Source organism: Protomyctophum bolini, assembly GCF_963924005.1.
Source record: "Protomyctophum bolini genome assembly, chromosome: 2".
NCBI lineage: Eukaryota > Metazoa > Chordata > Actinopteri > Myctophiformes > Myctophidae > Protomyctophum > Protomyctophum bolini.
In genome coordinates this window covers 33,539,677-33,556,046 of record NC_137863.1, presented here as the reverse complement: position 1 = coordinate 33,556,046, position 16,370 = coordinate 33,539,677, and the positions used below count along the sequence as shown (strand labels likewise).

General features: G+C 44.1%; 1 protein-coding gene and 1 long non-coding RNA gene across 4 annotated transcripts in view; both read left to right on the top strand.

The window, feature by feature from the left end:
- iars1 (isoleucyl-tRNA synthetase 1) overlaps nt 1-16,370 on the top strand; it is an 82,170-nt gene that overhangs the window by 34,721 nt on the left and 31,079 nt on the right. For all 3 annotated transcript variants that reach the window (XM_080779970.1, XM_080779971.1, XM_080779969.1), the window contains exons 14-16: nt 4,612-4,738; nt 11,710-11,783; nt 12,850-13,044. In XM_080779970.1, coding sequence (XP_080636096.1) covers nt 4,612-4,738; nt 11,710-11,783; nt 12,850-13,044 — 396 coding nt within the window. The remainder of the gene's footprint in view (nt 1-4,611; nt 4,739-11,709; nt 11,784-12,849; nt 13,045-16,370) is intronic.
- Nucleotides 14,441-16,284, top strand: LOC308322726. The gene is made up of 3 exons (XR_013964745.1): nt 14,441-14,991; nt 15,260-15,320; nt 16,033-16,284. It is a non-coding gene; the product is annotated as an uncharacterized lncRNA (long non-coding RNA).

Here is a 16,370-nt window from a genome sequence, read left to right as displayed (position 1 = left end):
TCTTCTCTCCTTTGTTAGCGCTCCTCTGACCAAACCACCAGATGGCACTGTGGCTCAGTGGTGTCTTACACAAATGCAGAATCAAAGCGCTTCACGCAGGCATTAAAATGCATTCATGACATGGAAGGCATTTTAAAGCATAACGGACGGAATTAAATGGTGGAGTAAAACTAGAGGTGCATTTGCAGTTTTACTTTTTCTATCCATGAACCAAAGGGGACTCACCACCACAAATGCTAATAAACATGCCACACTTGAATGACCCATTTACCTGGGAACGAGTCTAAAAATGTCTTCTAAATCTAAAGTTTTCTGAAAAACCCTATGTCAGTCGTTCTCAAACATTTTCATGTCAAGGACCCCCAAGATTGTAATTGGCCGCTGAAAATATATCGTTCCAGGAACCTCCCCAGAAGCAAAGATTTGAGTAAAAAACTTTGGCTCTGAAAGAATATATATGCAAAGATTTGCACCACATTTTCACGATTTAAAAAAAATAGCAGAACTACAAGCTCATAGCGCTATTTTTGAAAAATCATGAAAATGTAGTGCAAATCTTTGAATATATATTCTTTCAGAGCGAACGTTGTTCCAGGGGTCCCTGGAACAACATATTTTCAGATGGGGGTCGGCAGCCAATTACATAATAATCTTGGGGGTCATGGACATGAAATTGTTTGAGAATGACTGACAATCTGACATAGAAACATTTAGAAGGCATTTGTAGAATCGTCCTCAGGTCTAAATGGGGTAAAAAAACACCCAAAGGGGTTCCCGCCCAGAATGGGATAAGGCACATACCTGCAGTGTGACATGTCGATTACACCAATGACAGGAGAGAGAAAACATGTAGGCTGCTAGAACATGTAATGTACCGTATGCCAGCCTTCAGTTAGAGTATCCAGTTATCTTTATCCCAGCTTGGCCCGATGCACATGTCTCTTTACAGATGTATTTATTTCCCCCTTCTTCCTCATGCTAATTAAAGCAATATTTTATACGATAAAAAGACAACAATGAAATGTATAATTTGGAACGTGCCAAGAAAAGGTATTAAGCATCAAGATGGCATGGATTCTAAGCAGCGATAGCCCTGTTACTCCCTGTGCTCTGTTCTTTCTGAGCTGCAGTAGCTGCCTGTGGTAATGGGCCTGTCAGACTGAGATGAATGCGTAGCCCTCTGGGTAGGTTAGCCCATTCTGGGCGCGAACCCCTTTCGGTGTTTGAAGCATACTTTAGCTGTTGAAAAATAGCAGATCTACAAGCTCGTAGCACGGCACTCTGTGCCACGCTATGGGCTTGTAGATCTGCTAATTTTTTAGAAATTGTGAAACTCTGGCGCAAATCTTTGAATATATATTCTTTCAGAGCGAACGATTTTTTTTGAACACAAATCTTTGCTTCTGGTGCAGGGGTCCCTGGAACAACATTTTCAGATGGGGGTCCGTGGCCAAATACAGATAATTATGGTGGTCCTTGAGGTGAAAAAGGTTGAGAACCACTGACATATAATTGCAGAATCGTCCTCGGGTCTAAATGGGTTAGCGTGCACGCGCACACACACACACACACACGCACACGCGCACACACACACAGACACACACACACACTCAATCCTGAGCTGTGAGGTCCACTAGTTTTAATAATATTTCAGTCCACGACACTGTATGTACTGTATGTGAGATGAAGTGTATTATTTAACCTCCTATTTGAATTGACTCTTTAAGAGCTGCAAAGAGACTTTTCAGGCATGGCAAAACATTTAAGGTGCCAAATGTGTGATTGATGTGCTTATTTCTAATAGACAGAGCTGCGACGATAACCCTGCTTCATTATTCACATATTCATAATGACAGATAGAGCTGTCAAACTGGGGTGCTCGTGCAAATATTACGCACGCACGTGTTCTTGCTCCTACACAGTGTGTGGGTGGCTGCCCACTGAGGCCGATGCACAGCTTCAGTTTATTCTCCCAGCTTTGTTATCGGATTTTGTTCAAAGAAAAGCGAAACTTTCTTTTTGATTAAAATCAGCACTTTTCACAGTTTGAATGTTTTTGGGCCAGGGGGAGACTAGCTCTATCACTGAGGTGCCCACTGGGGGAGACTAGCTCTATCACTGAGGTTCCCACTGGGGGAGACTAGCTCTATCACTGGTGCTCACTGGGGGAGACTAGCTCTATCACTGAGGTTCCCACTGGGGGAGACTAGCTCTATCACTGAGGTTCCCACTGGGGGAGACTAGCTCTATCACTGAGGTTCCCACTGGGGGAGACTAGCTCTATCACTGAGGTGCCCACTGGGGGAGACTAGCTCTATCACTGAGGTGCCCACTGGGGGAGACTAGCTCTATCACTGAGGTGCCCACTGGGGGAGACTAGCTCTATCACTGAGGGGCCCACTGGGGGAGACTAGCTCTATCACTGAGGGGCCCACTGGGGGAGACTAGCTCTATCACTGAGGTGCTCACTGGGGGAGACTAGCTCTATCACTGAGGTGCTCACTGGGGGAGACTAGCTCTATCACTGAGGGGCCCACTGGGGGAGACTAGCTCTATCACTGAGGTGCTCACTGGGGGAGACTAGCTCTATCACTGAGGGGCCCACTGGGGGAGACTAGCTCTATCACTGAGGTGCCCACTGGCGGAGACTAGCTCTATCACTGAGGTGCCCACTGGGGGAGACTAGCTCTATCACTGAGGGGCCCACTGGGGGAGACTAGCTCTATCACTGAGGTGCTCACTGGGGGAGACTAGCTCTATCACTGAGGTGCTCACTGGGGGAGACTAGCTCTATCACTGAGGTGCTCACTGGGGGAGACTAGCTCTATCACTGAGGTGCTCACTGGGGGAGACTAGCTCTATCACTGAGGTGCTCACTGGGGGAGACTAGCTCTATCGCTGAGGTGCCCACTGGGGGAGACTAGCTCTATCACTGAGGGGCCCACTGGGGGAGACTAGCTCTATCACTGAGGGGCCCACTGGGGGAGACTAGCTCTATCACTGAGGTGCCCACTGGCTTATCGCTACCCTAATGAAACCAAATTACATCCAGAGTTAAGTTCACACGGAACGGATAGATTAAACTGTGTTTAATCTATCAGTGTTTTTTTTTCAAGGTTGCCGTTCATTTTCCTTCGGTAACGCCTCGCGTTGCATTATTGGGCTAGAGTTGTGATTAAAAACTAGTAAATCTATAACAAAAGAATGAATAGATTTAACAGTCGACAAAATTATTTTGGGGGGTCCCCAATTTTCTTTTTTTTTGCAACTGAATGGCTGTAAGATGGAAATTAAGAGTTTACGTAGTACATACATGTTTTTTTTCTATGTCAGTCGTTCTCAAACTTATTTCATGTCAAGGACCCCCAAGATTATATGTAATGTGTATGTATGTGACGTTAATGAGCACGAGTATGACTATTAGTACCATTTTGCCAGAAACAGAGAGGGATAGTGCTGTACTGTTGCCTGCTAATGAGAGAGAGAGAGAGGGGGGGGGGGGGGAGAGGGAAGTTGCACCACTCAGTTCATACAAGTGTGATTTTTTAATGGCAAAGTATAACCCCTCCCCTCTCCAACGCTCGTTATCATATCATCACCCTCGTCTTTATCAGTCTCTGTGTCTCTCACACATCCGTCCCCAGTGTCCATGACTCATTACAGGTGACTATGTTAAATTGACTCTATTGCATGTCTGTGGCGGCAAAGACAGGCACTCTAGTTTCGACATTTTAGTGCAAGCGGAGAGCGGGAGGGGAGGGGAGGGAGGGAGGGAAAGGAGGGAGAGGGAGAAAAAAAAAAACGTTAAATTGATATATTAGGGGCCTAAATAGAAATGCCTCCTCGCAAATGGGAATTGATGAACTCGTTGCTTGGCGCGTGGATCTTTGACGTCGATTTATACCCTCCACACTATACTCTCCTGGCACACAGTGTGAGTGGAAGGACCGGGAAATGGAGGGAGTGAGAGGGGGGAGAGGTTGGGAGAGAGAATGGAGGCAGACGGAGAAAAGACGGAGAGAGGAAGTGTTTTACTGTGTGTGCGTGTGTGTAAAACGAAGAATGTGCCTTGAAGGTAGTGTTAACCTCTACAGTTTGGCCTAATGACGCCACTGTTTATTTTTAGGAGAGAAGGGGGGGGGGGGGTGGGCTGGCCTGCTCAATAAAGTGACGAGGCATTGTAACGGGCCTGGCTCTCTCTGCTGTGGACATTCGCAGCAAACATTTTCATTAAGTGCTTTTCATTAAGTGACAGCTGCAAATATGTTTGATTAATTAGATAATAGCCTGGAGAGCATGCATGGCAGCAGTGTTCTCATTGGTTGGAGTCATCCAATGTGGGCGATGTGTGCACCTGGTTGAACACCGGCGTCTTGCGCCGAAAATAGCCGAGCTACAAGCTTTGGAGATCTGACATCGATTTTATTTATTTTTCCTGAAAAACCTCATGTTTCTTTATCAGTGGTTCTCAATATTTCATGTCAACAACCCCAAAAATGATATGTAATTGGCCACCGACCCCCATCTGAAAATATGAAGCTAACGGAAGCTCTACCATTAAGAACACACAATATGACACCTCCTTCTCTCTCGTCCTGTTTCTGCCTCCAGGGTTCCGGACTTTGTTCGCGAGAAGCGATTCGGGAACTGGCTGAGGGACGCACGCGATTGGGCAGTTTCCAGGAACCGCTACTGGGGCACGCCCATCCCTCTTTGGGTCAGCGATGACTTTGAGGAGGTAATAACGCACGCACACGCACACACACACACACACACACACACACACACACACACAGCTTCTAGTAAGACACCCTGTGGGCAAGAATAATAATAATAATAATAATAATAAATTTTATTTATAACGCACTTTATATTTGAAGCAAATCTCAAAGTGCTACAGATTAAAAAAAAATAAAAAAAATAAAAAAGTAAAATAAAAATAAGAATAAAACAGTTAAAAACAGGGCAGCTTACGAGTCCGACTGGGCAAATGCCTTACTAAAAAGGAAAGTCTTTAGTCCCTTTTTAAAAACGTCCACGGACTGTGGTGCTCTCAGGTGGTCGGGGAGGGCGTTCCACAGCCGAGGGGCAGCTGAGCAGAAGGCCCGGTCCCCCATGGTGCGGAAGAAGCGCCGAGGTCGCATGCACGTATCCTCCTGAGTGACGGCAGACTGCTGTGCGAGTGCTGGCGCTTTGCAATGGGGGGGGGGGGGGGGGTCAGATCAACATATGGAATGAATTCTGTACTGAAAAATTGCTGCGACGCGTTGTGAGCTTGTAGATCTGCTATTTTGGTCCAAAAGTGCCCTCTTACGGGATTTCAGCCCCTGCCTCTCTTAACACTCTCTGCACGTCCCTGGCTAGCTACGCGGCAGGCAGGACCACAGAGCTCGCTCCAGCAGCAATGTCAGCGATATGACAGTATTATATGTTTATAAAACGGCTCATTGCAGCAACGTTCCTCCTCCGAATGAGAGGCGGTTTAGCCTCGATCAGTGTCAATTAACGTTTTTAACTCAAATATTTGCTTCTGGGAGGTCCCTGGAACTACATATCTTCAGATAATTCTGGGGCTCCTTGGCATGAAATAGTTTTGGAACCACTGACATAGAAACATGGGTTTTAGAAGGCATTTAGAACTGAACTGCGCTGTCACAATTAGGTTGTTTGAGTGTTTTTGAAAAGTGTTGGGTCTCCTGGCTGAAAGAGGGACAACCAGCGACCTGCTTGCTGGAAATAGCATCGTGACTGTTTCCAGAACACGCTTTCTCCCTGGTGTCTCCCTCCCTTGGACCCCCCCCCCCCCACACACACACACACACACACCCACACACCCACAAGGCCTCGGTCAGAAGTTCCCCCAGGATAGTGTCTGTGCCTGGGGCTTTACACACACACCTATGCGACCAAAATGTGGAACGCCCTACCAACAGTCATTAAGACATGTGAATCCCTTGGCTCCTTCAAAACTGCTCTCAAAGGGCACCTACGGATGGCTGCAATTCGAAACTGGCCTCTGTAAAAGCTGAATTTGTATCTGGATTGTACTATGTTTTTGTATGGACGTTGTGTTGGGTGCCTGCACATATGCACACATGGCATCAACGCATGGTGTTGTGTGCAGGCGCCCTACACTCTGTCTTTGTACTATGGATTGTACTATGTTTTTGTATGGACGTGGTGTTGGGTGCCTGCACATATGCACACATGGCATCAACGCATGGTGTTGTGTGCAGGCGCCCTACACTCTGTCTTTCGTTTTCTTTTCTTTTATCCCCCTGTTCCCCTCACTGTATATATACTTTTTTTCCCTTTTCGCTTCCTATATGATGAATTCCTGTTCTGTTCTTTAACTACATAGAAGTGTCTATTTGTTTGTCTCTAAATGTTTTGATGAATTGAACAATGTGGACCCTGTTGTAAACAAGTGTAAGGCTTAATTGGGTCGTCCACTCACAGTTAACAGTCTTTGTATTGAGTTTGTGCTTGAAATGTACTGTAATTCTGCAAACTGTTAATAAAGATTTCAATCAATCAATCAAAAACCCAGGGCGCAGCAGTACCCCTATCGCAGTACCCCCCGTGGCCACCAGGCCACTGTCGGGCTCCACAAACCTTTCATCTCCACGCTTCGACTTTTCATCTGTGTTGAACGTAAATCAATGCCCTACTTTGTCACACTAGCGTCGTGGCAAAAGTAGCAAAAAACTAGGCGATCAACAAGCTCTCCACGTGTCCCGTTTCGAGCCTTTAAACTGGATATTTGTGTTGGTTTTATTAACCCATTTTGGGCGGCAACCCCTTTTGGTGTTTTGCATTATGTTACACTTTAGCTATTGAAAAATAGCAGATCTACAAGCTCGTAGACCGTAGCGTGGCACCGAGTGCCGCGCTACGAGCTTGTAGGTCTGCTATTTTTTTTAAATCGTGAAAATGTGCCTCATATCTTTGAATGTATATTACTAGAATTTTGTGCGCGCTTCGCGGAAACTCATCCCAGAGAGAGAGAGAGACTTCCAGGCGTGTGTGTGTGCAGGCGTGTGTACTCGGCAGTCGGCTGGCAGGAGAAAATAGCCAAAGCGATCTGTGTAATGGTAATATTTAGGCACAATGTATTATTACAGCATTTTAACTCAAATCTTCGCTTCTGGGAGGGGTTTTGAAGACATTCTTTACATTTCGACATCGGGCTTGTAATAACTTGACTAAATAAATAGTGTGCTTTGGATCCATTGGAACGCTGGTTCCTTTTTTACCGTTCCGTGCGTGCGTGTGTGTGTGCGTGCGAGCCTGGTCTTCCGCTTTTGATATCTCTCACCTGCATTATGTGTCTATTTATTTTTTAATCTTCATGCTCTTTATGCACCCATCTTTTGGTGTCTTATTTTCTTATCAATGGCCCTTCCGTCTCCTCCCTGCCTCTGGGTACCGGCGGGGCGGTTTGTGTGGGGTTGTATCTGGGCCATGCTACCTGGCACTGTGGTAAAACTGGAGCAGCGCCTACAGGTTACCTCTCTAGAGGAGGGCGGATAACACACTTTTAAGGACTGTTTTTCTTAGCTAAAGTTACTCTGAAAGTGTTATAATTTGGCTCATGCTAATGTAGTGTATTTCATTTGATAGTTTCATTTATTTGCAACGCACGCACGCACACACACACGGCAGGCTTAACACGGAGTACGCCAAAAGCCGCGAAAACTGAGGGTTAAATTAGTACCCTAGGCTGCCAAACCCGGAACCTCCGTTTTCCACGGTTTATGTTATTTAATCCATGTTTTGATCCGATCGTATCGTTAGCCACCGTTCGTTAGCACAACAGTCGAAGTGGGACATTCTAAGCCCTGCATTCAAAGGCCTGTATCTCAGAAACGACATTGAGGGGACGTTTCTGGGGAAGACAAGCGTTTTCAACGGCCTGTAGCAGGCGCTGTGATGCTCGCGGTTGGGTTTTTCCACCACTGACCAAAACGACAACAATAGGTCATGACACCACACACAGCAGTTTGTCACTGTAACGGTTATCCGGTTACGGATATTTGGCTCTTCAAAGTAAGTGTTACGCGCAGTAAAACGCTATTAATGAATGTTTTGTGTTGAGGATTGAGGATGCCCATACATGGGTATATACAATTTAGGCATTTAGCAGACGCTCTTAATCCAGAGCGACTTACATTAAGCAAGAACAAAAAGCATGGCAATACATCACATATATAAAAAGTAGTTATCATGAAACATGTGTAAGCCAAGTCTACATAAAATGCTATCTAAGTCTACATAAAAATGTCGGGCAAGTGCTACGGGCCATGATGGAGTGGTGGTGAAGAGGTGGGTTTTCAGACTACGGCGGAAGGTTGGGACTTGGGAGTGATGATTCAGTTCTGATTGCAATGGGAAGTGCATTCCATAGTTTTGGAGCCAGAATGGAGAAGAGTTTGGGACGTGTGGAGCGTTGGAGCGTGCATTTTTAATGAAGGTACTTCCAGCTTCCCTGCGTTGGCTGATCTGAGTGCATGTGAGGGTTTGTAGGGTTCGATCAGACTTGCAAGATATAGGGGAGCCATACCTTTGGTTGCTTTGAATGCCAGCATCAGAGTTTTGTATTCTGTGCGGGCAGCGACCGGGAGCCAATGAATGGAGGGAGCGGAAAAAGGGGGGAGACATGTGAGAATTTTGGTTGGTTGAAGACAAAGCGAGCTGCGGCATTTTGGATCAGTTGGAGAGGCAGGTTGGAAGTGCATACCGGTATGCCGGTAGGCCAGTAAGGAGGGAGTTAAAATAGTCAAGTTTTGACAATACTGTTGTCTGGATTAGGAGCTGGGCTGACTCCTGGGTGAGAAAGGGTCTAATTGACTGACTCCTGGGTGAGGAACAATCTAATTGGCTGACTCCTGGGTGAGGAAGGGTCTGACTGGCTGACTCCTGGGTGAGGCACAGTCTAATTGGCTGACTCCTGGGTGAGGAAGGGTCTGATTGGCTGACTGCTGGGTGAGGAGTGGTCTAATTCGTCGTACGTTATAGAGTGCAGAGTAATCTAGTAAGAGAGTAATGACACTCCCGTTGACTCTCATTGTAACAATGAAATGCGGAAGTGCTCATTCTATCTCAATGGAATAGTTCTAGCCATAGGAGCAATGTTTGGAACTATCGCCCATAGGTACCCGCTTTGCGGCGAGATCAAAGCGTGTCACCACTCTCTTACTAGATTACTCTGATAGAGTGTAAACCTACAGGATCACTGATACTGATGCCATCATCAATCTCCATACAGTATATGGGCTTAACCCATTTGGTGTTTAAACCCATTTAGACCTGAGGACCATTCTACAAATGTCTTCTAAATCCTGACAGTTTTCTGAAAACCCCATGTGTCTATGTCAGCGCTGCTCAAACATTATCATGTCAAGGACCCCCAATAATATATGTAACTGGCCGCCGACACCCATCTGAAAATATGTTGTTCCAGGGACCTCCCCAGAAGCAAATATTTGAGTTAAAAACTTTCTGGAACTTTCAGATGGGGGTCGGCAGCCAAATGCATATCATTGTTTAGTGGTTCAGGTGTAAATGGTTTAAAGGCCACGAGGACTGACTGATACAGAGGTCCGGTTGTCCAGAGCCACAGATCTGACTAATACAGAGGTCTGGTTGTCCAGAGCCACAGATCTGACCGATATGCCCCACTTCAAACTGGCCGTGCGCAGTGGCAAGGTCTCCAGGGAGTGCGGTCGATCCCTAGTTGTGAGCTTGTAGATCGGATTTTCACTACTTTTGTGCGACACTCTTTGTATGATGAAGTAGGGCAGGGGTGGACAAATGGCAGCCGGGGGCCACATGCGGCCCCCACATTCACTTAATGTTAATATCAGAATACTGATATAGTATTGATTTTAGCTGTTACAATTCCAAACCCGCTTTAATTACTTCATGACTAGTATTAAATGACAGGTTTTCAGGTTTTCAATTCAAATATAGCAAAAATAGCTAATCTAAAAGCTCAAAACGTGCCACATTGCGACACATTTTGGACTTGTAGATCAGTTATTTTTGCTACGACATTAATATGCACTGTGGCCCTCTGGAGTGAGTGTGGAAATATATTGTCCCTCTCCATCGTCAATGTTGCCCACCCCTGAAGTAGGGCATTACTTTCTGAAGCAACATAAACAAATCGATCGATATGGAGTTATCTGGTTGGGATGCAGCGATATTTGAGGTTATGACGTGGGCCTGACGGAAACTCTGCTGTTGATAAACTAATTTATCTGATGCATAGAAACTAATTAGAATAAATCATTGTAATGTGTTTATCTCCAAAGGAACACGGTGAAACAATGAATGTGATGAAAGGGTGGGGAAACACTGAGATTGTGATGAGAGTTGGCACCAATTAACTCTTCGGGGCTTAGCCATCTAATGCATCTAAACTAGGACAGATATAAATTGGATTTCAGCCCCGTGGGCTTGAGCACGCGTGGTAATAAACTATGAGAAAATAGCAGTGTTTTTAGATTTGAACTCTTAAAATTCTCTTTATAGTTGAAGAAAACAAACATAAGCCTAATTGATAAACCACAACAAGGTACATGGTACTCGAAGACAGGCATCCGCTTATCTTAAAGCCTGACCTCGAATTTTTTTTTTTTAATCTTGAGAATTTTCGGAAAAACCTATGTTTCTATTTCAGTGACTTTCAACCTATTTTATGTCAAGGACCCATACAGATACCGTATATGTAATTGCCCGCCGACCCTCATCTGAAAATATGTTGTTCCAGGGACCTCCCAAGAAGCAAATCTTGAATATATTCAAACATTTGGGCCACATTTTCACGATCTACAAGCTCATAGAATTGCACCGAGTGCCGCACTATGAGCTTGTAGATCTGCTATTTTTCAATGGCTAAAGTATAACATAATGCTTACAACACCAAAAGGAGTTAATTATTCATCCAGTCACCACATCTCATTATGACTTTATAAGATTTTAATGTATCTCAACAAGACTAAGAAGGCTGCCGGTTGAGACGGGCTATGTGATGTAATTAGATCATGATCATGTCTTGTTGTGTGTGTAAGGGTCCAAACACGCAACTCCTCGCAACATGCAACATACTTGCATTCTCCCCAACGGTTTCAGGTCAAGGACAGCCAGAATTAACTGTATTTGGTCGCGGACCTACAAGTTCTTAACTCAAATCTTTGAATATATATTCTTTCAGAGCAAACGTTTTTAACTCAAATCTTTGAATATATATTCTTTCAGAGCAAACGTTTTAACTCAAATCTTTGAATATATATTCTTTCAGAGCAAACGTTTTTAACTCAAATCTTTGAATATATATTCTTTCAGAGCAAACGTTTTTAACTCAAATCTTTGAATATATATTCTTTCAGAGCAAACGTTTTAAACTCAAATCTTTGAATATATATTCTTTCAGAGCAAACGTTTTTAACTCAAATCTTTGAATATATATTCTTTCAGAGCAAACGTTTTTAACTCAAATCTTGACATATTTTCAGATGGGGGGGGGGGGGGGGGGTCGGCGGCCAATTACATATATTTGGGGGTCCTTGACATAAAATATTGAGCACCACTGATACAGAAACATGAGGTATTTCAGAAAACTGTCAGGATAAATATGGACATCAGGCCTAACAGGGTGTATGTATTGTACATCATGATGCTGATCTCTCTCTGTGTGTCCTTCAGGTGGTGTGCATAGGATCCATAGGAGAACTGGAGGAGCTGACGGGTGTCAGAGTCACAGATCTGCATCGGGAAAGGTGAGGCATGGATGGCCTCTTTCCGTGTGTGTGTGTGTGTGTGTGTGTGTGTGTGTGTGTGTGTGTGTGTTAGGGCATTTTAAGCAACTACGCGACTATTCAACTAGTTGATTGTAGGCCTCAAGATCAGGTCGATTATAGTTATAGTCACCAATGTACACAGTTTTTGTGGCCATGCAAAAGGATTTGGTCTGTGGATATTTTTCTTCTTTTTTTACTGCAATTTAGTTTTTGTTTTTTATACGTGGATTCTGTTACAGTACAGTACTGAGTACAGTATTGTGTCCCCAGGACCCCTGGGGGTGACATGATTGCGTCCTTTCTCAATTCATTGCGTCTAAGTTTGCAGGATGTAGCCTATTTGCAACACTGGGCTCAGAGAGAGAGAGAGAGAGAGGGGGGCGTCATTTGTCTGTTGTGTACATGACATAACATCTGTCCTGTCAGTGGGGTTCTGGAATATCACTTTTCTGGTCCTCCAATTATCTGAACTTCTCCTATTAATTAACCCATTTTGTGCGGGAACCCCTTTTGTGTTTTAAGCATTATGTTATACTTTAGCTATTGTTTTAGAGAAGGAGGAGAGACCCGCACACCGCCACTTGCTGGTTCAAGAGATTTATTTTGACAAGAGTCATAGCAACCTTTCGGCCTTCTTCAGGCATGCCTGAAGAAGGCCGAAAGGGTCTCTCCTCCTTCTATTCTCTAAAACGTTTGCTGCTCTGCCAGGACCTATACGCACCTGCTGTGGTTTAACCGGGTGTGCGGAAGTCATCTCCCGAATACTTATCTATTGAAAAATAGTGAAAATGTGGCGCAAATCTTTGAATATATATATTCTTTCAGAGCGAACATTTTTAACTCACATCTTTGCTGCTGGAAGGTCCCTGGAACTACATATTTTCAGATGGGGCTCGGCGGCCAATTACATATATTTTTGGGGGTCCTTGACATGAAATATTGAGCACCACTGACACAGAAACATGAGGTATTCAGGATTCAGAAAGCATTTGTAGAATGGTCCTCAGGTCTAAATGTGTTAATCCATGCCTCTCATCCTCCCCAGCATTGACCACCTGACCATCCCGTCGCGGTGTGGTAAAGGTGAGCTGCGCAGGGTGAAGGAGGTGTTTGACTGCTGGTTCGAGAGCGGCAGCATGCCCTACGCCCAGGCCCACTACCCCTTTGAGAACAGGAAGGAGTTCGAGGACACGTTCCCTGCCGACTTCATCGCCGAGGGCATCGACCAGACCAGGGGATGGTAAGCACAAAAGAAATGGACGTTAACTCACTGTGACTGATGTATTTGCCAATGAATCACGGTTTACTTATTTATTTATTTGACAGGGACAATAGAGCGCCAAAGTCCTGACGTCACTCGCTCGTCCCCTCGATTTTCCCGTGGCTCACGGAAGTAATTTCTCTATGGAGAATAACATGGGGTCCTCTTAAAATCGTTTCATACAGTATAAGCGGTGTGGTTCAAAAATAAACGAGCTGTCTCTGCGTTATTGTCAGGGAGGTGTGTCTCCGTATAGTTTGCAACAGTCAGTCATTGATATTATGATAGTCTGTTTCTAGAGGAAATGTAACTAATTCAGTAGCAGTAACAATAGCGTTTTCTCTCAGTCAGTTGATTCTTATAACACTCATATCCATATGAGTGAAGCGGCCTGGATGATATGTTTATTTTTCAAACAGTACTTATATGAGGCGATCTAAAAATCCCCCTATGGGGATTACAATACAAATAAAAAGTACATGAACCTGTGGATTCATTTGCGCCCTCTTCGGTGCTTCGGTGCTCCATGCTCATTAATCAACACGTCGGTTTTAACATCCCTGTAAATGGGCCAGAGTTAGCTATAAGCTAATGTAATGTAGTCTCTGAGCAGGCTCTTAAAAATGATAAAACTAAACGTATACAATATACATACTTTATTTAGTTTATGTCCATAGTCATACATTTTCCCTTAATTCAGTTTCAGCTTCACCTAGCTGATGGCTGGCTGTAATGATAATAGACATGTCTCTGCTGTCCCAGACACTGCATTTGTGTGTGCCATTTTGTTGTCCCCAGGACAATGGGACAATTCCAAAATTTCGAGCACTGGGGCCTTCTTGTCCAATCTTGAACTATTGAAGTTGGTACTGTGTGTGGGCGAAGCCACTCCAATCACAACGTGGTGTTCAGCTGGTGTTCAGTGTGTTGCCGTCGCTCGATGTGTCCTCTATTTGCTCATATCGACCGAGTAGGACGCTATACAATTGATCCGAATAGCCAGAGGTGTACAAGAGAATTGTAAATGCACGTTTAGAGCGATCAATACAAGCTCAAGGACTATAACATTTACCCGTCATCGCTGCACATTGTGTTCTTTTTATTAATATTTTGTAGTGCCCGGAGTAGTAAGAGAAACCTATGCAAATCTGGGAACTAAATCGTTACCAATCATTTTCTTCACAAATATTTTTCTAATGGTGTCTCTTTGAGTTATTTAGCATAATATATGTGACCATACCATTAACATCCTATATAAGGCAAAAAAAATCTTTAAAGGACCACTTCGCCACTATTCAACCTAATCTGTGTGTTTTTTATCATTAGCATATATGCTAAAATACCCCGGAGTATTATCATTGGTAGTCTGTAGCTCCGTGGGCGCACTTTCAAAGCTGTCGTCCACTTACGTATTTGTCCCAAAGTGACGTAAGTGGATGACCCTCGGTAGGCTCTCAGAAACTACAAGGGACTGGACAGGTAGGGTTGCCGTAGCTAGCCTAGCCGCGAAGGACACGGTCTCTCGCCTACACAACAACAACGAGTTGTGGCTACTCCACAACAACAAGTCAGTATGGCTACTCCATGGGAGTTTTTGGACGAGATAATTTTAAATACATATTGGCAGAATCTGCGTTAGGGTCGTTATATTATGAACCAGAAATATACGGAGGAAGGAATGCATTGACGGGGACAACACTGGCACTGCTAGTTGCTGTGGGTGGACTGATGCCTGCTGGAGCGACCTAGCTATAGTAGCTAGTAGCTTTCCCTGAACCAGTACGTCGCACACACAAACTTTTCTGCCCAGGAAAAGCCCAGATAGTGTTGACTGTTTTACTGAGAAGTGGGGACATGCGTTCAGGATGCCTCAAACTGGAAGTTGCAACCGAAGCCCGATGGACCAAGAGGGACATTCAGATTTAAGTAAGTGTTCAATGTATTTACAGCTTATATGTGTGTGTGTGTGTGTGTGTGTCGCCACACCGTATTGTTTACATAAGTGTCAGAGGATAGGCACGGCTTCAGCCTACAACTTTTCGGTCCAAACATCTTCTATTCATTCATTCAATTCAAAACTGTATGTATGGCATGCCATCTGAAGCAATGTACAGTATTAGCCATGGGCTCGTATGTTTCAGGGTTAGCAATGTAAACATTCAAGTGTTATACCTGTGTCCATTCATTCACTTAGGTCAGCCCAGATGGTACTACAGAAGGCTGATGAAGCTGAAGATGTCTTTGATGGACTGATGGTGAGCCATACATACTCAACTCAAACTTCATACATAAAGCACATTACTGTATTTGCTGTATTTAGTTTGACCCCCTAGAAAACTAGAGGGAATATCATTTTCAATAAAGGTTCACATATTTATATATGCTTTTACAAAGACCAGTGGTCAACCAAAGTCCCGTAAAATGTAGTAAATATACTGTCATTTATACTATAGGCCTACTGTGTCTCACACACTTTTATGACATGCAATGCAGCTCAAAGTGCTTTACAGAGCAATGGAGAGAAAAACGCAAGGCATAAAACATTGAAATAGAAGGCAGTCATGTAGGTTGGAAGGTCACAGATTCCGTTGTTTTCTTTGGCAGTATTCTGCAGTCCAGAATTGCAGTAATCGAGCCCAGAAAAAACAAAGGCATGGATCAGTGTTTTTGCATCATCTACTGACTGACCGGCTCTGATTCATGCAATATTTCTAAAGGTAAAAAAAGGCAATCTTGGTAACATGATTGTGTGAATACTTTCTACAAGTCAGGTTGCCAAGTCTGCTTATTATTATCATTGATATTTGATATAGTTGTAGCCTACCTACTAATTTGGACGGTAATCTTAACAGTCCAATACCCAAGTGTACATCACATGAAACATACTGCACATAGCCTACACACTCAGTCGTCCATTCCAGTAATCATTTAGTGCTTTCACCATTACTGACTCTTGTCTCACCACAGCATGTGCGTCTCCTGTCCTGGCCAGAAGCTGCTCCAGCGACATGTCATCATGCAGAACCACCTGCCTCAGTGACCTCTGACTAATGCACTTGTATGATTGTACATGTAGTTTGTTAGTTTCCAGTTCAACCATAGACCCCTGTTTTTATAGATTTATGTAAATCAGTACTATTAAAAGATAGTTGATTTGATGTCAAGTTTGTTTTATTTTTTCTCATGTAGGCCTATTGTATTTATACATTTTGACCAATTCCTAATACTCTGAGGCTCAAACTGTCAATATTGCATCAAAGGCCACCGTGATACAAATCATTCACATGTCTGTTTATACAAACAAG